Raw genomic sequence first — 24,923 nt, forward strand, 5'->3', positions numbered from 1 at the left:
ATAAATATTCAAATAGGATAAATATATCTTTACTTCATTTACTAAATTTCCTTGGAAATTAACTAGAGATTATTGTATGAAACTGAATATTTAAAGACTTATTGTGGAAATGTGTCATTTTGCTGTTGGTAGTTTTTTGACTGTTAAATGCTCTGCTGATCATATATAGATCCAGCTGGTATTTCATTACATTAAATGATTAAATATGTTTATTTTGCATGTTGGAACCTGAAAAGAAGTACATATTGAGATGGTACCTCAAGAATTGATTCAAATTGGCAGCAAAGTGACTATGACATGCAGAGCTAGCAGCACCTACACATTAACCCGGTGTAAATTCTACATTTATAACATGGCTGTAGCAGAGATTTATGCAAACTCCACCACTGAGTCGGGGATGCAGTATGTTATCGAACACGCAGCACTACAACATGAAGGCGAGTACTATTGTATCTGCAATGCAGAAGAAGATCGACATTCACTGTTTCCAACAAATCCCAATATTCGTCTAGTACTAAAAGGTATGTTTGCATTGTAACAATAGGACCTTAGGCTGAAACTTATTTTTAACAGTTGTATGCTCCTTACTGCAAGTAACTCAGGCAACTATTTAAACTAATAAACAATACTTCCTTAAGCATTAAAGCCAAATTAATTGATAAAAAAGTTAAGATGAGGCTCTAAATGCTTTATCTAGTCTGGAATCTGTTGAGTATGATGCCTTATGCAAAAAGCTCTACAGAACTTATGTTATTTATTGCGCAGAAAGTATGTGCTCTAACTGCATTTATCTTTGTATAGCTTAGACATCTGTTGCTACAACAGTTAACTGTATTAACACCAGCAGTGACTTTAACTTTAGCTGTCCATGTCAATAACCCTTTACTACTTGTATGTAGAGATTCTAAATTCAATACATAAAGACTGTCACAAAAGGAAATACTGCCAGCCCAGCTATCTGGAATTTTGTAAATAATTCTATGTCATTTGTGAATAGTGATATGATTCATAACAGAAGTGTGTGTGAAGGTGAAAAGTACTGAGCTAAAATGTAACCACAGCATGCCCTGCTGACTAAGAACAGAAATGTATATAAACTATTGGAATTGTGTAAACATATATGTTTTAACACTAGAAAATATAACATAGAGGGTTAACTTTCAAATCTTCAAGAAAATAAGTTGAAATTAAATTGTTTCACAATTGTGCTATAAAAGCTATCTCTCGGTTTCATTTCAGTAGAAGATACAATGTCTAGAGCTAGAAGGTTTTGTATTGTCTTGGAAGAGAAGTAATTACTAGATTTGAGATGCAGAAGTGTTTTGTTGTTTTATGACTTCCAGGGTCTTCAAACATCTGAGAGATAAGTATTTTTCAGAAGGAGATGCCAAACGCTAAACTGGGGGTTTAGCTTAGGAAGTAAAGTCAGGTGATAAAAAGTGATGTCATCCAAGCTAACCCAGCAGTAATATTTGATATTAATTTAAGAACTCTGTCAGAGAGAGAGAGAGAGAGAGAGAGAGAGAGACTGTGCAGTTTGTATTTTGTCTTTGACCTGGCAAGAACATCCACTCATCACCACCTTCTGCACTTGCCTTGTTGTAAGTAAGTTTTTAGGGCATAGTAACTCTCTTTAGATTCAGATAAGAATAAAATAAAGTATAGCTTAGATGTTATATTTATTTATTTGAGACTATCCTGCAATGTTGTTTTAAATATTTCCTGTGATTTTGAACTCTGACGTTACTGTGTTGATTTACTGAGTATTTGTTGTTCTTTTATTATTTATTATTAAATATATTTAAACATATCTTTATGGCTGATATTTGTGAGGCATATTTAAGCTCTGAGAGTACTTGCATATGTATTTGCTGACACTGTACAGGCCACTCATAAATAGCCTTGCTCTTAGTCAGACTACCATTTGGATTAATAGTAACATTACACAGTAGAATTGTACACCCTTTGTTAAGGGCCTTAAAAGTAGCTGATAACAGTGGTTGGTGGCAGTGGAAACTACCTTATAGTTTGGACAGAAGGGGGGGCATAGCTAGTAAATCTGTGCCAACCTTTCCCAGGTGTGTGTGTGTGTGTGTGTGTGTGTGTGTGTGTGTGTGTGTGTGTGTGTGTGTGTGTGTGTGTGTATGTGGCAGCTACTTGGGCAGGGACACAAAGCACTGGTTGGACAGAGAGGGTGCTGAAGGTTTTGGCTTGGCCACTCAGCTGAGATCTCAACTCTATAGCTGTGCCAGTGACAAGTCTTATTTGGGGATCTGGAGAAAGAGGGAAAAACCAACCCAGACTGACTGTAATCTCTGTGTACTCTTAAGGGAAATTGTACTTTACTGTGTGTGTACTTGTCATCCTCCCGAGTGTATATCAGCCACTGGTGCTAGTGGTGAGGATTGCGGCTCCTTGATTACTGGGCCAATGATGGGGCATCACAAAGACTTCTGCAGTGTCTCACAAGTAGTGAATGGCTTGATACTTTATTGAATGAAGTTATTAAAATCAGTGCTTGGCAATTGTATTGGTAGCAATCAATGTTTCTTGTTTTAGTGTTTTACTGTTACTATGTGAAAGTTTTATGTGCTAGTAAGCCTGGGTCATGCCTGAAAAGGAACCGAAATAAATAAATAGATGATAATGTAATTGTTAACTTAAGGTGTTCGTGAAGAGATATTTTCTGTAGAACCAGTCATTTTCTGTAGAACTAGGGATTTATTTATGGGTGCTGGTAGGTTGGTTTAATGGTTAAGGTGTTTGCCTTGTAAACACAAGGTGCAGGGTTTTAATTTCACAAGGTGTAATTGGTTAGGCTTAAAATGGCCCACAAGGGCTGATAGCCTAGTATAAAACTATGAAACATCTAGCATAGACATAATTATGTATTTCAGGTAACTGACTCTGCCAGAGTAAAGCACTCATGCAACTATGAAAGGAAGTAGTTGGTATTTAAATGCATTTAAAAGGATAATAGGTAATACTTTTTTTCATAAAATTTTTATTGTAGTTTCATGACAGAATATTATACAGAAAAGTAAACAAGAATGCAAATACAATAGCTATATTAATTCTTCATATTTACACTCAAAATATTTTAATCAATTTTTAGAATTAAACTAAGAAAAATAAATCTGTCATCATGAACTTTATTAGTATAATATACCACATGTAGAGCAAAGGACACTGGTTTCAGAGTACATGGATCACAAATCAAATCCATCTAGTATATGATGCTTTTGTCCAGGAGGGCCTAAATCACAGGCTCTCATCTTTATCCTGTCACGTATATAGTAACAACATGCCTGTCATATTAAGCCACTCAGAGTCTGCTAACCCCCTGCTCTGTATCTGGGCCTCTCACCACTTTTTGTCAGTAGTATTTGCATTTCAGAGACTATAGACCCCTGAGGGAATCACAGATTTCTAGTTATTGATTAGCATTACTTTAGAAACATAAGACAGACAGACAATGGATCTCTCTAGTAAATTACTTCAGAAACATAAAAGAGACAGATAGACAATGGATATCCCTAGTAAATTAGGAAGAAAAGTGGTTCTAATGGGAATTTATAGCAGTAAAAGTTCAGGCTTTCATGGTATGACTCATCCTGCAAACTTGACAATAACATTTACATTCCCAGAGTCCTTCAATATTAGGACAGCAGTTCCAGTACATAGGAAAGTGGAAAACCTAAAATAATTACCATATCTCCTAACCACATATTGGGTCACTAGAAACAGCTCTGAATGCCTGGTGGGAAAACCTCCTCATGAGTAGTACATTGTACTCTGCTGCTAAATCCACATCTCTCATTTATAGTGACTCTAATACTTTGTTTGCCCTCAGTGGTACATACTGTGACTCGTCAGAAGGCCCTTTCCCAGGCTTCATTGGCATTCATCATCAAGACAGTGTTATCTTCACCAAATAATTTATGGAGCTGCCCTATTCTCTCATCTCTGAAATGCATACACCTACCACACTGCATTGATGCCAGTTCACTGGGGAAGTTTTATCTCTGTCACCTTTATAGTGTCAATGCTTTGGGTTTCCTATTAACACTAAGAAGGTCCCTTACATATCTGTCTATAACACCTGTTCCCACTGAGGAACTATGACATTTCTCAGTCATTACAGTAGACATTAGTGTGATTAGATCTGGGAACAGTATTTGCAATTGATGAAAACAGCCACATATATTTTTTACCCCATGTAATACATAGGAAATCAAGTGCATGGTCACTAGGACTTACAAATCTGAATATACCTTATCTCACCAAAATTGTGGCTTTCACAGATCTTTACGGGACATCATTTCCTTTAGGATTTGAACTTTACACAGTTTCATTACTTCTGCCTGTAGATATCATGCCCCATTTATCAATATCAAGCTTGCCAAAACCTAAAAAACTAGCCAGAGGTACTATGTTTAAAGCAAGTTGGACACTAACCTTTGAAAATGGAGCAAACAGTTACATGATTTGATGGTCAGTCTCTAATCTTACAGACGGCAGCATTACTGAAGCAAATGAATATAAGGGGAGCAAGCTGGGAAAAGCCCAGATCATCCATTAGCTTTTCCCAGTGATAGACAATGATGTTGAAAGCAGCTGTATGGGGAGAGGACTCTGAATATTTTGAATTAACTTACATACAGAAGAATTCGATTGGGTCCTTGATCATAACCAAACTGCTACATATATGAGTCAGGGATGTCAGGAAATTCACAATGAGGCAGGTAAAACTGATGATTGATTGGTGAATCCTGACATCCATATTAACAACACATAACAACTGAGTTATTTTTAACCGGGTATTATCACAACTCAGTGCTGCACATGGATGTTTAGCTAACCTGATGTACTACTTGTTATAAAAAAATGTGTAGGAATATGTTACAGCTCTGTAAATGGCAAAACAATGTTGGTAAACAGAAAGTGGACAGAAGCTAATTGTCCTTCGGAGAGATGAACATCTATAAAATCTGTTAAACACTTCAATCTTACGTGTTTGTGTGTTTGTATGTGTGCGTGTGTGTGTATGTGTGTGCGTGCTTGTGTTTGCATGTGTTCGTAGTGTGTGTGTGTGTGTGTGTGCGTGTGTGTGCGTGTGTGTGTGTGTGTGTGTGCGCGTGTGTGTGTGTGTGTGTGTGTGTGTGTGTGTGTGTGTGTGTGTGTGTGTGTGTGTGTGTGTGTGTGGGTGTGTAGGCATGGTTTTGAGACAGCAGTGTGTTACAAATTTTAAAGCTGTTTTAGTGTCACAGAGCTGTCCTTTGATGGCAGACACTGGCTGCTGTTAAGCTTTTCTTGACACTGGCACTTAACAGCATTGAAATGTGCATATTAAAACTTTTTAAGCACATTTCTTATGTCAGAGAGGTAGTTAACAAAGTTGTCTTTTTTTCGAGGTCAGACCATAATATCCACCCTTCTATACCATATTGTTTAAAATTACTTGGATAATATTAACTTTGTAGCAGAAAATGATGGTGATGATTGACCAGATGTTTTTGAGTTTGGAGATAAAAAAATGAGTCTTGTACCACTTAGGTTCATAGGTTAATAGGTGTTTACTAGGCTAAAGACCACAAGGGCCCTTTTAGGCCTAGCCATGCATCCCAAATCTCTGACAAGTTCAGGCATCCTTGCAAGTGTAAGCATACCTCTCAACCTCTTAGACCAATAAATCTGGACAAAGCCATAAATAAAAGTAGGACAAAGGCCCAAAAATAGAGACACTTTTTAAATATTGCTCTTACAAACTCAGAAAGTTAGCCCTAAGGCCTATACAAGCCTAGCCAACACAATTCCCCTGCTTTCTTCTTCCCACATTATTTTCTCCTGACCCCTGTCTAGCAGGGCTTAATTGACGGATGAATTTGGTGAATTCTCCCCCTTCAAGTTGATAGAAAAACAGGTTTTGTATTGGCATGAATTTTCTAAAGATTATGAAGTCTGAAACTCAAATGTCTGTCATGAGTTTTTTAACTTCAGTGTTTACTGATTTGCCACTAATTTGCCAGAAAACCACAATTTTATGAAAAATTGACCAAAAACATGAGGCAAAATCTGGACATTCTGCAAAAATGTGTACCGTTGAGAGGTATGAGTGTAAGCAGGGGCCTGGGAAGCTGGCATAGTGGTTAAGATGTTCACCTTATAGGCACGAGGTGCAGGGTTTGATTCTCACATGGGCTAATTGGCTGGGGTTGGAATGGCCCACAAGCAGAGTTAGCCTGTTACTAATGTATGAATTTATTAAAAAGGTGGGAGGTTGGCATTATGGTTAAGGTGTTTACCTTACAGATGCAAATTGCAGGATTTGATTCTCACATGGGGTAATTGGCTAGGCTTAAAATGGCCTGCAAGGGCAGTTAGTCTAGTACTAACCTATGAACAAGCAAAGGTCTGAAAGATGGCTGCCTGTGTCCATAAGATACATAGAGGCCAAGGCAGGGATGAATTTCTTCTTGATTCAATAGTAAGTAGTCTGGGTTTATAGTAGCAGTGAATGAAACATTTAATCACATTAGCAGCACAAGAGTCAGTGTGATAATTATGGAACAGACTAGGATCAGATCTCTCAACAGTTCCTATTTTGAAGAACATTCCAATTTTAGGCTTGATTTACCACTGCACATGTTCTGCTTACTTATTTTTGTAGCAATGTCCCTATTTGCACGCTTTATTTATCCCCCCAACACATACACACAATTTTCTGAATCTCCCTCAGCAAACTTGATTTTTGAAGCTGTGTGGTGCACAGAAAACCACAATAGATGGCTAACATACTAGTAGCACTAATAATTTAAGGACGGAGGTCACATATCTTACATTTCCCTTTTTCAGAAGCAAACGCTAATGTGACAGAATTTTGCAATGGAGTTCATTAAAGACTAAAGCTAATACAGTGTATCTTTGATAATGTGCTTATATCTTTCCATTCTGTTTTTAAATGTGTTTCTGAGTAGTATCACACATTCCTCCTGGAAATGGGAAGAGTGTCATTTGATATTCAAATGTTATGCTAATTATATATCAATAATTTTGGCTGGAAGTACATAGTTTTTAAAGTCCTTGGTTAATATATTCAATGTATACAGGTTAAGGGTATGACTAGGAAAAAAACAAGACGATCAAGTACTGGTGTGTCCGATCATCAAGGATGGAATCACAGATAGTCAAGGTTTGTGTGTGTGGGGGGCAACCTTTTTAGTCTTTATTACAACATGAACATTAGCAGTGATAAGCTAATTCTTTGACATCAGATAAGTATTGGGCTGTCTGCTTGTTGATAGCCATACAGTTTTATTCTGTACAAGATTGTAACACAAAGGTGATACGAAATATGGTCTTCTGCTGTTGTGGGATCCTATTCTCGGCATATTTATATATACCAGTAGTGTAAACATGGAAAATGTGGAGTGTGCCTTTAAAGATGGGTAAAGGGACTTGTATTATTTAAAGTTTTCACAACAATTTAATCAGGCAACAATTCGTACTGGATAATGAGATACCGAATGCCCTTTTGTTTACTGTATATAAACAAGTTGCCTACATAAGTCCAATGAGGAAGTCAGTTCCTTGAATGGAGTTTAATGGTATGTTAAAGCAAGGGTTTATTCAAAAGTTGAAAATTTGTGGAATATGACAGCCTGGTCAGGACTTATTGTGGATGTGGACTGAGAACAAGTCAGGTAAAGAACTTCTGTTGGTTGCTAAAGGGGAAGGGAGGGTATGACAGGGCCTACACCTATAAATATAAGAGAAACATTCTGTTAAGTGAAGATGCTGATTTTGAAACTGCTGACACGGACAATGAAGTATTATAAAATCGGTAGTGTAAACAGTTTGGCATTGCGTAGAAAGTTGAGTAGGCTATTCTTAATTTTTTAAGTGTTTTTAATGAACTAATGCAAGTGGTGTGCTTCAGATTTACACTTGTGTGCATTGGCAGTTTGGCCAAAGACCTGACTAACATACAATTCTTTTTCATGTCTCCAATATCAAGTATGTATATTACCTGTTTGAGCAAATATTTCCTGAAGAGTTATAATCAGAGATATTTTTCCTTCCACCCCTGGTGTGCCTACTGATATTTATTCTGCTATTACCCCAAGTGCTGCATTCTCCATTCAACCAAGAAGAAGCTCCTTAAAATGAAGACAGAATCTAAGGTGAAGACTGTCATAAAGATGGTAGAATTGGAACAGCACAAAAGAAAATGGAAGATTAGAGAAAAGTGTGATGGCATGTTGTCATTATGGCCACTAAGGCATAAAATGTAGATCATACCATTCGACATTTATCGTTACTGAAGGGCAGGATTTGTTAAAGGTGCAGAACTTCATTATGGTTCCACATACTAAGAGAAAGGCAATGAGAAGCTGTAACTTTATACCTGAAATTATAAGATCCACTCTCCAAAGTGGTAAAGTCACCTGCGGTTGAAATATGCTAACAGCAATTACAGTGACCAGCAGCAAATCTGCATGCACTAGAAGGTCGATAGTTAAGAAAATGAGAATCAGCAAGCCACTTTAAAGACTAACCACTACCTTTACAAATACAGCCATAAAAATAACATTCTATCGATTAAATCAAAAAGAAAATGTTATGTAGGAAAAATGTGAATGGGTTATTAAAAAAAATTGGTCTTATTAAAAAAAAAAACAATGTGAGAAACAGTGAAAGTGCAAAACAGAGCCAGATCTTGTACATTGTACTGGAGGAATTGTGACTTATATACATATCAAAAATAAAAATAAAATAAAACTTAAAAGAGTACCTCTGGGGGGGGGAAATCCAAGAAAATAACAGCAGCTCCCATCTCAGCCTGCAGTAAATGATAATTTAAGAGGCTGGCAGTTTGAAAGAATTAAGGCTCTGAGCTTTTAGCAAGCTTCTACCTGTAGTCAGAGGTACAGGGTTTGATTCTTTCCTTCTCCATGTGACAATGAGTAAGTCTTTTAACCAGAGAATGCTGCTGGAGTGTCCCTGAAGAAGGATGCTTATGCTGAGTGGGCATATGTGGTTAACACACAAATAAAGAAAGTAGCGGTTTAATATGAAAAATGAGGTACATAGAAGACATGCAATCAAGCAGATCATTGAAGAGCTTAACACAGTTTCTTAATAATACCTTGCAGCGAAGTGACATTGCCAGTGAATTCATGCAGTAAGCTAATGGAGACTGAAGTGATCAAACCCTGGTCTACAGGGAGTACCACATTAACAGCTCTTAGGCAAACTCTTGTTCACTGACTGACAGACTAAAATAGAAACAGATTTTTCCTAGAGTCAAACCTGAACCTTGGAACTCTGAGCCAGAGATTTTAGAACTACGCCATCATGCTGGTTAAAATGTTTTAAATATGTAAACACTCAAAATGTATCACTAAATCATATTCAAATTATAAGGGCCAGCTAAGAAAATGCTGCAATAAACTGAAACTTTAATTTTCTGTTTTTCTGCTTATCACAGACAAATGTTCAGGATAAACGCGCTTCGCATTTGTGAGAGCATCCAGTATCTGGTGTGCATACTCCAGCCCTACTGCTGAGGCAAATCATGGTGATGTAGGTATAAGCTTAAAAAAAAGTGCAGCTTTTGTGCAAGAGCTGAGACCAAAGGAAAAAGTAGTTTGCAGAAAACTAGCCTACTTACTTTAAAAGAAGAATTTTAAAAATTCAGTATTTTATTTGCTCTGTAGCAAACAGAGAAGAGGTACATTAAGAGCAGCAGTGAAAAAAGAAACAATATAAGAATAAGAAGTCTATGAGTGGATCACCGCATTCAGCAAATCACTGCATCCTAAAAAACAGGAAAAGGAACCTAACATGGGTAACAATATAAAGAAAGATACCTTTAAATGATGTTGCATCACTGCACCAGACTCCTGGGCAGGACTACCTGAGGGGGCAGGTAGTGCAAGGGCAGCAGAGGTGATGCTGCCAGGTTGGCTCATAGATGTGCTGAACAACTATGCTGGAGCCGGTGGAGGGGTGGCTGACAGATGGTGTAGGGCAGGCCTACCCTGCTGTGTTGTGGAGCATTTAGTGATGAGGTACATATGGATGACATGGACACATTTTGATGACATGTAATAAAATGAGGGCTGCCCAGCTCTATCTGACCTTGTCCACCCCTGCATTAACCTAAAATCTCTTAGGTCTGCTGATAAAGTATTGTTGAAGGTTAACAAAACCCAAAAATCTCACAGCATCTCCTTATACTCACATATCATTGCCAAACACTGGAATTCTCTACCTCAGCATATTCTGTCCATCAATGATACACATTCAGTTAAACAGCCCCTAAAGGAATATTTGACCAAACAGGCTTCGCTCATGTTCTCCACCAGGCTAACTAATATAACCCCTTACTGTCTCACTTCCTTCTCTCCCACCACCCATTGTCAATATTTCTTGGCAATTGAGCCTTCTTAGCTTCAGTTTGTGATATTTCAATCCTAAAAATAAACAAATATACTGTGTGTGTATATATATATATATATATATATATATATATATATATATATATATATATATACACACACACATGGATCTAGGACTATGGAACAAAAGTTGAATAGTCTGAACCCACTATCACTGAACACACTTTAGCAAAAGTGCTTTACACTGAAAAAGTACTTTCGCTAAAGTATGTTAAAAAAACCACAAAACTAACATTTATGCAGGGGGGCAAGACCCCCTACAGCCCTCCTACTTTAATATTCTCATTCTGAGATTGCACTACAGTGGGGAAAAGGGAATATTCCCTTATCCGCACTGCACTATGATCTCCGCAGCAGTCATTCCCTCACAATTCCCTGTAGCTCTAAGCATACTTCCGCGAAAGTGCTTTTTGAAAAGCACTATATATATATATATATATATATATATATATATATATATATATATATATATATATATGCACATATATATATTTTTGTTTTGCCTGTATGAATAGTATAAGCTTATTTGTACTACTATTGTTATATACTTTTAAATACAATGTCAAGGAACTTGCGTTTGAACTCCTATTGTAATTGTCATATATACAAATCTATAATTATGTAATGTTCCTTGGAGCTTTTCTCTTCAGGTCTCCACTGAAAACGGGATTCTGACCCAGTCGGACACTGCCTGGTTATCAAATGCAAATAAATAAATAAATGAATAAATTAAAAAAAATAATAAAATAAACTAAAAATGAAATAAAAAAAAAGAGATAAGGGTTGGTGTGAGGGGAAAGAAAAGAGATACGATTAGTACTTTCATGTGAGACATAATTATTTTATCACCTACTTTTAAGACTACCACCTCCTAACAGATAACTTTTACTGTTAAGACTACAAGCTCCTAACAGATGTACACTATTCTACAGATTGCAGCAAATAGTCCTTGACGTGCGTATATTGCACATATACATGTTCCAGTTATACAGATTACAGATTACAGCAAGGCATTTGTGCCACTGGTATAGATGTTTTAATTTAATTTAAATATAATTGAAGAATTAACAGTATTGTATAGATGGGAAGTGTGGTATTTGAACCCACAACCTCTGACTAAAGTCTAATATTGTATTCTTGGTTTGTTCTACAGACTAATGCATGCATACTTGCTTTTGCAGTTGGGATATGCAAGCTCAGTTTGGTACAGCCAGCGTTTAACGCTACAGTAACGCCAGTCTTCTCCTGGATGGATACCACATCCCTCCCTCATCCTTGCCAATCTAGCCCCATGGCTTTGGATATTGAGCTCCCAGTCCCTGGCAGCTGTGGACAAAACAGAACAGAATCTTCTTCTTCTTTTTCGGCTGCTCCTGTCAGGGGTCGTCACAGCAGATCAATTGTTTCCATTTCTTCTGTCCTCTGCATCTTGCTCTGTCACACCAACCACCTGCATGTCCTCTCTCACCACACCCCTAAACCTTATCTTAGGCCTTCTTCTTTTCCTGTTACCGGGCAGCTTCATCCTTAGCATCTTTTCCCCAATGTACTCTGCATCCCAGCTCAGCACATGTCCAAACCAATGTAATCTTGCCTCTTTGGCTTTGTCTCCAAACTTTCCAATCTGGGCAGACCCTCTAATATACTTATTCCTAATCCTGTCCATCCTCGTCACACCCAGTGTAAATCTTAACATCTTCAGCTCTGCCATGTTAAGCTCTGACTCCTGCCTTTTTGTCAATGCCACTGTCTCCAACCCATATAACATAGCTGGTCTCATTACCCTCCTGTAGACCTTCCCATTCACTCTTACTGATACTCATCTGTCGCAAATCACTCCTGACACTCTTCTCAACTCACTCCATCCTGCCTGTACTCTCTTCTTCACCCCTCTTCCACACTCACTATTACTCTGAACTGTTGATCCCAAGTATTTAAACCCATCCACCTTCACCACCTCTACTCCTTGCATCCTCACCATTCTTCTATCCTCCCTCTCATTTACACAAATATATTCTGTCTTAGTCCTGCTGACCGTCATTCCTCTTCTCTCTAGAGCATACCTCCATCTCTCCAGGGTCTCCTCCCAACTCTCACTACAGATCACAATGTCATCTGCAAACATCATAGTCCATGGGGACTCCTGTCTGATCTCGTCTGTCAACCTGTCCATCACCATTACAAATAAGAAAGGGCTCAGAGCTGAACCTTGATGTAAATCCACCTCCACCTCAAACGCATCTGTCACTCCCAACGCAGACCTCACCACTGTCACACTACCCCCGTACATATCCTGTACCACTCTTACATACTTCTCTGACACTCCCGACTTCCTCATACAATACCACAACTCCTCTCTAGACACCCTGTCATATGCTTTCTCTAAATCCACAAAGGCACAATGCAACTCCTTCTGACATTCTCTGTACTACTCCATCAACATTCTCAAAGCAAACATTGCATCTGTAGTGCTCTTTCCTGACATGAAACCATACTGCTGATCACTAATCATCACCTCCCTTCTTAACCTAGCTTCCACTACTCCTTCCCATAACTTCATGCTGTGACTGATCAATTTAATCCCTCTGTAGTTACTACAGCACTGCACATCACCCTTATTCTTAAAAATCGGTACCAAAACACTTTTTCTCCCTTCCTCAGGCATCCTCTCACTTTCCAAGATTTCATTAAACAATCTAGTTAAAAACTCCACTGCCATTTCACCTAAACATCTCCATGCTTCCACCGGTATGTCATCTGGACCAACAGCCTTTCCGTTCTTCATCCTCTTCATAGCTATCCTTACTTCCTCCTTGTTAATCCACTGCACTTCATGATTCACTATCCGCACATCATCCAACCTTCTCTCCCTCTCATTCTCTTCATTCATCAGCCCCTCAAAGTACTCTTTCCATCTGCTCAACACACTCTCCTCACTTGTGAGTACATTTCTCTCATTATCCTTTATCACCCTTACCTGCTGCACATCTTTACTAGCTCGGTCCCCCTGTCTAGCCAATCGGTACAGGTCCTTTTCTCCCTGCTTAGTGTCCAACCTTTTATACAACTCGTCATGCGCCTTATCCTTAGCCTTCACCACCTCTCTCTTTGCCATGCACCTCATCTCCTTATACTCTTGTCTACTTTCTTCATCTCTCTGACAATCCCACTTCTTCTTTGCCAACCTCTTTCTCTGTATACTCTCCTGTACTTCTTCATTCCACCACCAGGTCTCAAAACAGAACAGAATACTATTATGAATACCAGCCTTGCCTATATTCAGCTTTTAAGTTGTATAAGTACACTCTGTAGTTGATATACAGGTGTGTGATGTCTGCAGTCCTAAATTCCTCGATCCAAGCATCAAGGGTATCCTTCTTCCTACTCTGTAGGTCACTGAAAAGATGCCTACATTGGTCACCAGTGCATAGGATACCAGTGGCACTGGATACAGCCCTGGCTAATCTATCCCAAGCTTCTGACTTATACGGGGAACCAGAATAGATCCCCTGCAGAAGCCTGGCACTGTGGTTCTTAACTAAGAGTACAATAAAAATATTGGACTCCTGGACACCTCACCTCTATGCCCTAAACTCAATACCTTCTCCACAAATTCCTGTCATGTCTACCACAGCTCAAGAGCAATGGAGAGTGATGGTTTCTCACCAATTCCAGCTATTGCATTTACTGGCAGTGTGCACACTGATTGAAAATGTTATGCTCCACTTACCATCATGCAAATATGGTGCTCGGCAGTGCACACCTCCGGCCACTGCATTTGTGTGATCGTGAGCAGAGTGCAACACTGCCAAACAGTAAGTTATTACTTAATCAGAGTTGCATTTTTAAGGTTACTGGCTATGCAAGCAGTTAGGTGAATATATATATATATATATATATATATATATATATATATATATATATATATATATATATACATATATATATATATAAGCTTCTCTGGACTGGCATGGCCTTCACATTTGCCTAACCCACACACACACAACTGATTGTACAACAGCAACTCCTAGATATTTACCAACCAAAGAAATCTATCGGTAAACTACTGTACAAATCCTCTGTATCCCAAGCTTGGAATAAACTAGGATACTACTTCCTTAACATACACATTACTCCACCACTTCAAATTTTTATGGATTGCTGTGATAGTAGTATTTGCTGAACATGTACCATACAAAAAAAAAAAAGAAAGGGATTTATTACTATTGTGTATACATCTACTGATCTGATTTTCCTTGCTCATTTTCTTATCTTACACTGTGAATTTCTATGTATTTGTATTGTAAAATGCAATTTTATATGTTATAAACTAAATTTTATGTACCATAAACTGAACTTTTATGTCTGTAACTGGAGGTTTTTTTCTCCTCGGGTCTACACTGAAAATGGGTCTCTGGCCCAGCTGCACAAACCTGGTTAACGAATGTCAATAAATAAATAAATAAAATATCACTGTAGCATTAAAAGTTAAAGATAGCTTTTTGGTATTTTATAGAGTTGTATCAAACTAAGCATGCATATCTCAACTGTAGAACCAAGTATGCATGCATTAGTCTGTAGCACAAAGCAAGAATACAATATTAGACTTTACTCAGGGGGTTTTGGTTCAAATACCACACTTCCCAACTATACAGTGCTGTTAATTCCTCAATAGTATTTAAATTAAATTAAAACCTCTATACCAGTGGCACAACTGCCCTGTTGTAATTTGTGCAATTGGAACACATATGTGCAATATATGAACATGTCAAGGATTACTTGCTGCAATCAATAGTATAGCGTTTTTTTATTTTATTTCTATTTTATATCATATTATTTATAAAACATAATTGTTGGGTCTTTTTATTTTATTTTATGCTATTTTATTTTATTGTAAAATTATATTTTATTTTATTTTTTCTTTTCTTTTCTTTTTATTTTACTATGTGTCGTTAAAATGTGTCCATGTCATCCATGTGTACCACATCATTAAATGCTTCACAGCACAGCAGAGTAGGCCTGCCCCACAGGTTCTGCCTGCCCCCCTCCTCTGGCTCCAGCACCATTGAATAGCACATCTGGGAGCCAACCTGGCACTGCCTCTGATGCCCCTGCAATACCTGCCCCCTCAGCTAATCTTGCCCTGGTGGTTATTCTAGTGGTACCCTCCAGGAACAGTGGTGGAGGTGTTGGAGGTGGTGATTTTATCACCCACACCTAATTGTCAGGGATGATGCATAGCGTTGTGAGCCGCACCATTGTTGTATGCCTACATTAGCTGGACAGGCTGCTCTGCCTCATTTTGCACAGTTCTAGGAGAAGGAGAAGTAGAAATCAATCACTTTAGCCAGCAGCAGAGTGAGGTGACAGTGATGACAGCCCAGTGGGTGAGGACTTGATTCTCACTGTCACACAGCCTGATGACCATGGGTTAGAGATGTCCCACCCTCATCCCAATCATGGTGTCCCCCAAACATTTGTGTCCATCACCATCCATGTGTCTTGTCTTGTTTGCTTTGCCTGCCTTTAATTGTTTCCTCACCTACCCAACTTACCTGACCCAGGCATTCCTATGTCCCCTCCCCAACATTCCTCTCTCTCTCTCTCTTGCATATGTCTACACATCCATTTTACTCAGGCTTATCAACCTCTTGTTTCCCATATGGCTAGTTGATGTCATCTACTATAAGTTAACTTGCACTCTTGTAGAATTCAGACATGTGCTGTGGCACTTGTGTAAAATGCTGTGTTCTGTAGTCTCTGTACCTTACCATAGGTAGGGGTTCTATTCTCAGGGCAGTCAACTGTGTGTGCGTGAGCTCTTGCCTGACATTACAGAGAGCATTTTAAACCAGCACGTGGGACAAAGTTATCTTCTCCTCAACAGATGCTGCTGATGTCATCAGCTATAAAGTGTTGCCTGACACACTTCAGGTCAGACTATTGTGCCTATATGCTTACATAAAGTATTAACTTCTGTTGTCTGTGTGCTTAGATAGGTAGAGGTTCTATTCTCACAGCAGTCAAGGCTGTGCACGTGTGTGTGTGTGTGTGTGTGTGTGTGTGTGTGTGTGTGTGTGTGTGTGTGTGTGTGTGTATGTGTGTGTGAGAGAGCTCTTGCTTGACATTACAGAGGGCATTTTACACCAGCATGTGGGACACTGTTATATTCTCCTCAATAGACACTGCTGATGTCATCAGCTATACGGTGTTGTCTGACACATTCCAAGCCAGACTTGTGCTGTGGTTCTTGTGTAAAGTACTTAATTTTGTAGTCGGTGTACTTAGATAAGTAGGGGTTCTATTCTCACTGCTGTCAACTGCATGCATGTGTGTGTGTGTGTGTGTGTGTGTGTGTGTGTGTGTGTGTGTGTGTGTGTATGTGTGAGCTCTAACTTGGCATTACAGAGAGCATTTTACACCAGCATTTAGGACATTGTTATCCTCTCCTCAACAGACACTACTGATATCATCAGCTATAAAGTGTTGTTTGACACACTCCAAGTCAGACTTGTGCTGTTTTGCTTGCGTAAATACTGAATTCTGTGGTCTGCGTACTTAGGTGGGGGTTCTATTCTCACTGCAGTTAACAGGGCGTGTGTGTGTGTATTTGAGTGAGCATTTGCTTGACATTACAGACAGTCTTTTACATCAGTATGTGAGACACTGTTATTAATATATTCTCCTCAAGAGACACTGCTAATGTCATCAACTATATCAGATGTTTGGATATGCAGTACTGCAGGGTCAGATACTGGTCTGGAGATCAGGCAGATATCACCTCATTCTATACCAGACATATTACAGTGACATGGCTATAACTTTATCCACATATATTATTGCCTAGCACGCCTCTGGAACTCCCTACCTCCATCTATTCGTATCACTTCTAACCATTTTATTTTCAAAAAATCTCTTCATTCACATCTACTATCCCAGTGGGAATGCTCTTGCTCCCACCCCACATAACTAACACTGCATATTTCCATTTCCTCTCCTTCTCCTGCTTACACCCTTGATTTCATTTCACTCTATCATTTCTCTTAATTCTTATTATTACTATGGTATCTGCAAGAGTACTCTACACTCTACCTCTTAATTGCAGGACTCTCAATAAGTAATGATCTCTTATTTTTAATTTTGTAAAATCCTTTTAATCTGTATCTGATATAAGTTTTAACTCTTGTTGAATTAATTGTAATTGTTTGTTTATTAATTGTATCTGTTTACTTGAATTATTTACAGTGTTTAATCATGTCTAATAACCTTCTGTAACCTGATTTGTCTGGAGCTTTTCTCCCCAGAACTCCATTGAAAACGGGTTCATCTTGGCCCAATGGACTATCCTGGTAAACCAACTGCAAATAAATAAATAAATATATAATGGCATGGTTTGTAGGCCGTGTGTTTTCTTGATGAGAAAGCCATGTGGTCTCTCCAGTTGCTGCATGTTTCTGGTGAGGTACTTGCAAAAGAGGGCATTATACTCTATTACTAGTCTGATGTGGTTTCACTATAATACTGTCCTACAATTCTAAGATCTGCATATGATGTAGTGACATATGATGTGCACAGCATAGGCTTTCAATACCAGTGTGGACAATTGGTGGTCGTTCAGACTCCTATCTACACATGTTCTCAGTGTTGACATCACTGTGTGTCAGCAGAGCAGGACTGTTGTCAATGTGATTAATATGGAACTCCACTTTTCAGACCGGCAACATAAAAAGATATATTTCTGCATTTAGTTGTAGATTGTGTGCTTCTGACCCCATTCATTGTCTGTGTTCGCTCCTCCTCTACTATGTTATCATCATTGGTGGACTCAGTGATTGTCCCCAAATAAGGCAATGGTAAGGCAATAACTATACACTCCTCCTCTACTATGTTATCATCATTGGTGGACTCAGTGATTCTCCCCAAATAAGACAATGGTAAGGCAATAACTATATACTTTAGCCTGAAATGTCGAGAAATAGAGTCCAAATGGTGGAGGCCAAGAACAGATCCCTGGGGTTTGCCAATGCTGACAGCGCTACTGGTACAGATAGATTTACCAACTTGTACAGTATGTGTTCTGTCAGTGACCTAATTGGTTATCCATCTACTGACATAAGGGTTAATCCCCAGCTGGAAGAGTTTCTGCATGGGGGATTGTGTCAAAACCCTAGACCAGATCATGATAGGTAGTATGCACTGTCTTACCTTATTCCAGGCCTATCACATGGAAGAAATGGCCTGTGACAACATCACAGATTGCCTATGATGTAACTCAGCACATACACCTTCCTGATATAGTGGAATACACACTTCAACACATCCTCCACTTGGGGTATATTCCCATATAAGGGTGTACATCAACATATATCCATCTGAGTAGAGGGAACAGCATCAGATGCATGCATGCATAGAGACATCCTGACTCTTCTCAACTGTGTGGTGAACCAATATGTGATCATGGACCTCTTCTATATGTACACTAGTCATATTCTGGCTGTGTGCAACAGACCGGTAAGAGTAGTTAATGCTGCATCATGTCTGTTACATTTGATAGATGTCCTCAAATAGGTTATTGAAGGCCTGCATGATAACAACACTATCATCTTGTGGAATTTTACAGAAATTTACAGTAAAGAATTCACTCAGCACTGTCATATGTGGCCATAAACAGCTATATCACATACATGGCATCTCACTATGCTGAAATGTGTGACATGACCTATATCTCAGGTCCATACATCAGGGCCATCTGCTAGGCCCTTTCATGTCCATTAGTTAAGTGATGGATATCACAGGTGACATACACATGATGTGTCCATACAGCTCAGCTACCTGAAGAACTACAGAATGCAGGCAATCATTGATTCCAACTGTGATATTAGTATAGACAGTAACAACACATAACAAACACTGCTGCAACAGGCATGACAACACCTGCATTGACAAGACACATTGGGGGATTTGTTAATTCAGGAATCAAACACACCACCCAAGTATAATGTAGACATCACACTCTATAATCAGATCAATAGGTGTGTGACCTGTGTGCTGGTGCAGATCTTAAGTGGTACATCAACCAGCATATGGTCACAGTGCAGACTACTCCCTTGAGTGTAACACAAGTACTGGATATTTGAAGGACATCCACATCAGAGGCCATAATACCTTCATGGTTCCCAGCCTTCATCACACCAGTAACTGTATACAATGCACCATTCTTCATGTAACGTCCAACGCATCGTCCAGTGATGTGTAATTGAAATGTACCACCTTTGTCACACAGCTTATTGGCCATACCTAGATATTCTTTCTGTGGAATTAACATGACTGTCTGATGGTGTGGACCACCAATTAAGTTATTAAACCAGATGCATGTGTGCTACCTGTTCTACTTGTGCAGACACTACATACATATTTGTTTGACAACATTAATGGCATGTATATCATTCATGACACTGTGGATTGTGCCCCCCCCCCACACACACACACAGATATCATATGGGATGATCTCAGGACTGTGAGTCAATATTACATAAATTTGAGTTCATACCTCTCAACTGTCCTAATTTGTAGAAAATGTCCACTTTTAATCTCATATTTTTGATCTTTTCCTCATAACATTTTGGTTTTCTGGAAAATCATTGGCATGTCATTGCAGATTGAAGTCAAAAACTGATAACAGACATTTGAATTTCAAACTCCATGCTCTTCAGAAATTTCATTGTACTATACAACCTATAATTCTTTCAACTTCCTATGTTTGGAAGACTAATATTAAAACTCTGTCCTTAGTTTTGAGCCTTTGTCTCCCATTATTTATGGCTTTGTCCAGATTTCTTGCGCTAAGAGGTTGAGAGAATTTCATTCTAATACATTAATATGCAACATCTATGTTAAATATGTCCCTATTTCTGGTTATTTCTCCCTCATTATGTTGGCCTTTGTGCAGATGTGTTGCACTAACAGATTGATAGCAGTCTGTGAAGCCCAGATTATCACTGTGGCATTCCTTGCAAGTCAGTGGACTGTAGGTGCTTGGCTTTACACAGAATTGATATCTGCTTTGCTTACATGGTTTCCTGGCCGGCAACACTGTTGCCAGCCACGAAACCTAGCTTAGATACACAAAGCACAATGAAAATGCATTGTGTACTACTATTTGTCAAGCAATGAGAAAACGTATAAACTCCGTGTACGTTGTGTGAGGAGCCTATATGGACTTTATTGAATCTTGGGGTCTGTTTTTCTCTGAGACTCTCTTAAGTAAAGTGAAGGGTCACTAAGTATTTTTTTTCATTGAAAGGAAGTATTTTGTTTTTCTGTAGAAAATGAACTGCTTCTTCAAATGTGTTAAATGCTTTTGTTCTTGAAAACAGAATAATTTTTATTTTAGCATGGAAAACGGGTTTGATAAGTGACCAATTATTTTTTCTCTTTTTCAATATATTGTCTATGTCCTTGAGACAAGGGTTTTTCTGTCAGCTTTGAAAAAAGATGGTTATTATTACACTCAAGAAACTAATAGATCCCAATAAACTTGTTAATTTCGGCAAGTCTCAAACCTTCCATTTTTAGCAAAGGTTGTTGTGAAAGTTGTTTTAAGCTGCTTCAGGTTCATTTTATAGATAGTGTGCTCATGAGTCTGTTTCACTCTGGGTTCTGATTTTTCACATATAGAAATTGCAGGCATTGAGGAAGCAAATGATCTTCTGATGGCCAAAAAACAGTCTAAGACCAAAGTAAGACGTTAAATGATCAATAAAAGTGCCATGATTGACAATAGAATCTCTCATTTGCAATTGATACTGTTGTTCATGACATTTTGTAGTAGGAGAGTAGCATACCATAGCTATGCAGATGATGCCCAGATCTACCTCCCTTTCTCTGAATGAAATAATTAGTGCATATTCATTAGCTATCCATCTTAAAGCATTTATATTACATAATCGAACTTTTAAAAGTTCGAACGTCATATGGTCGACGCCATATGATCGAACTTTTAAAAGTTTGAAAATGCAATAAAAAAAAAACAAAGAAAAAAACTACCTGAATGGTTTAAGCAGGGGGCAAGCACCCCTGTACCCCCATGTATGGGGCTGTGCCCTCAACACCCTCCGCTCTTTAAATATACCAACTCCGAGATTGCACTACAGTGCAGAAAAGGGAAATCTTCCCATTCCGCACTATACGGAGATCTCCGTTGAAATGTTCAAACTTTTAAAAGTTCGATCATATGGTGTCGACCATATGACGTTCAGACTTTTAAGAGTTCGACAGGTGATATAGACCCATCTTAAAACCATACCTCTCTGGCATTCTCCTAACTAGTTGAAATTAAACACTTTCCTAACTGAGGCAATGGTGATTCATGCTACAGTGAAGGTCACATGTGTCCTTTCACTCCCAAACTGTAGTTTGTACCAAGGAAATAAGCCTGAGTGTGTTGAAAATGTGCATAATCTTGGTGCCAGTTTAGGCTACCCTTTGACTCTACAAGAGCAAGTATCAGCTGTTGATAAATTTTCATGTCCTATTGGCAGCACATATCTAAGATAAAGCACTTTTTATCTAAATCTGATCTTTCAGTAGTAGTTTATGCATTGGTCTTATTGTAGCTGGATTACTGCAGTGCCCTTTACATGTGACTTCACAACACTAAATGTGATTGCCTATAGTTGGTGTACAACCCAGGTTCCTGACTGATACTTCACATTATATATTACATTTATTACATATCAGTCCTGTTCTGCCTGGTCTGCACTGGCTGGCTCTCCAGTTTAATATTATTCATAATGTTCTGTTGTTGTTTTTTTTTTGCTTGCTTGCTTTGTTTGTTTGTTTGTTTGGTTTCTTCGTTTCTTGTATTCAAATGATTTGGGTCCCCTCTTACCTGAAAGAGTTAGTGATGCTATAACTCCATCTAGTATTCAGGGCTCAGCCAGTCAAGGGATTTTGGTGGTTCCATAGGTCCATCGGGAGATCTTTGGTGTCCACTTCTGTGCATATCAAGCTTCCTTCCTTTGGAACTTAATACCACAGTGGCGTTGGGAATGCACAATGGTAGTCACTTTCTGTAGATCACTTAAAACATACTACTGTAACATTACATTCGAAGGCAAAACATTATTAAGTCCTAACTTCAAATCCTTTAGGTTATTGTACTTACAATTTTGGACAGTTATTCATGTTATGTTGTTTATATTGTATACCCTACATAACCCATCTTACTATAACTAAATTTCTATAGAAATTTTAGGTATCAATGACTCTCTTCTGCTACCACTTCATCATCTCACTAAATCTAAATGGATATGTCTATACAAATTAATATTATTACTGTATCCAGCTGTACATTTTGCTTTTTTACCTATTGTTAACCTTTGAGTGTGTGTGAATATATTATGTGTGTAATATGTAAAATGTTTTTTTGGGCTTTTCTCCCCAGGACTCCATTGAAAACGGGTTCCTTGTGGCCCAATGGACTATCCTGGTAAACCAACTGCAATAAATAAATAAAATAAATAAATATATTGTATTTTAGGGTAAAACCCTAAATACATTAAAGTTAAAGCTGAAGTCCATGATGTTAGTAAACTAGTCATTGTCAAAATGAATTCTATCAGGACCTACTTTAATTGGAACGTTTACCCATGTAGTCTTCTAAACAAACACTTGATTTAAAGTTGATTTAGAAATTTTGCAAATTCATGTTTCAGCTTAGATTTTTGCTTAGTAGAAAGTGATGTACCAGTAAACAAATGGGTTTGTTCAGTTCCTTGAGACAGTCCTTCCTTTCTATCCATGAAGTTAAGAAGCTAACTATTTTATCTATCATTTTTTCTGGTATACCACAAGTCTGATAATATTTCTTTTTTACCAGTTCTCTAAGTCTTCTAATTTGCTCATCAGTCAAATACTTTGCTTTAATAAGAACCCAAGTCGACTCTCTTCATGCTTAAATTGCCATACATATAATTTAGAATATATTTATTGCCTTTAATTTGACTTTCATGCTGAAAAATTAATCAGTTTGTTTTGTGCAATTCACTTGCATAAAATTCCTTTTTGATTGATTCTGTTCACATTTAATGCACTTTGTGACATTAAACCTTTGCTGAAATGTTTTCATAGAGCTGGATCTCTGTGTATAGCTCTAGTGGAGCTCATTTCTTTTACTAATAAGCTGACTGACACTAGTAATGATATAGCAACAACTTTTCTAGCTTCCTGAATTCAATACATTTCCTTCCATTCCAGTCGCTTTATGTTATAAAGAATGTTTAGGTAAAAAACTCTTCATTTTTAGGGGGTTTGTAGAAATTTTCCCATCAGTCATCAAATTCTACTACAGACCATCACAATGTTACTTCTGTTCATCAGCCATGTTGTCCATGCTCTGAAAGTGGACAATGATTCTCATGAATGAAATGTTGTGCTTTGTCCTTCTTACCTCTAGCAAATTATTTTAAATTACTAACATTCTGCTATGGATTTGGGGCAGACATTTTAGACCGTAGTTCTTCACTATTCTTATAAGTCACCAATATGCTGACCTCCAAAATAAACACCAATAGTCCCATAACTCAGCTATCCTGTTGCTGACAAGTGGCATAATCTTTCCAAACAATATAAAGCAGCTATCTCATCTGCAATGAAGGCTTACAGGAATGCATGCAAGTTACTAATCTCACAATATAAAAAATGTTAGAAATATTTATTCACACAATTAATGGAAGCATACATGACCACATTGTCAATAGTAAGCACAAAATAGAAGCATGGGATATGATTTGTTTATTTTTTTTATCTATTTTATTTATCCTTTGCTTATCAGATTAATCCCACTAGGCTGGTAGCCTCTTTTTAGCAGATACTCAAGGTGGTATTTATACCATTAGATGAAATTTGGCCAAGGTATTTCCAGAGCCATGGACTAAAACTAAATGCCAAGAAATGCATCCTTTGGGAAGTCAATCACTCCTTGTAACAATCATATTAAGCACACCCCTAAGAGTTGGCCCAATAGTCAGGGATTTGTGGACAGGCATAGACAGTAATCTAGACCTTTGACCATCACGTGTCTACAGTAGTGAGGAAATAATTCTATGTCGCGCTACTTATAAACAAAGATATGACGTCTAGGTCCAAGGACGTCATTGTTCCACTGTATTCATATTCATCAGACCTATCAATGAGTACAATGTCACATTTGCTATGTACCTAATAAGGCATATCCAACATTTCATAAGTTCATAGGTTCATAGGTGTGTACTAGGCTAATGTCCCTGGAGCCTTTACAAGCCTAGCCTAAAGAAATACCCTGGCATTGTGATACTCGGTGTTAGTTTCCAGTGCCTCTATCAAGTAGAGCTACTGAAGAGATCCCTGGGGTGAATTTTCTATTTCCCATCCACTCATCAAGATTTCTCTTGAAGAGGGCCAGTGAGATGCTCTGCTTGA

General features: G+C 38.2%; 1 protein-coding gene across 1 annotated transcript in view; it reads left to right on the forward strand.

The window, feature by feature from the left end:
• Positions 1-242: 242 nt before the first annotated feature.
• LOC122815350 overlaps positions 243-24,923 on the forward strand; it is a 174,510-nt gene continuing 149,829 nt past the window's right edge. Inside the window, exon 1 of the mRNA XM_044087797.1 lies at positions 243-521. Within this exon, the coding sequence (XP_043943732.1) occupies positions 251-521 (271 nt within the window). The 5' untranslated portion in view covers positions 243-250. The remainder of the gene's footprint in view (positions 522-24,923) is intronic.

The sequence above is a fragment of the Protopterus annectens genome, chromosome 1.part1 (genome assembly GCF_019279795.1).
Source record: "Protopterus annectens isolate FY-2018-M chromosome 1.part1, PAN1.0, whole genome shotgun sequence".
Taxonomy (NCBI): Eukaryota; Metazoa; Chordata; order Ceratodontiformes; family Protopteridae; genus Protopterus; species Protopterus annectens.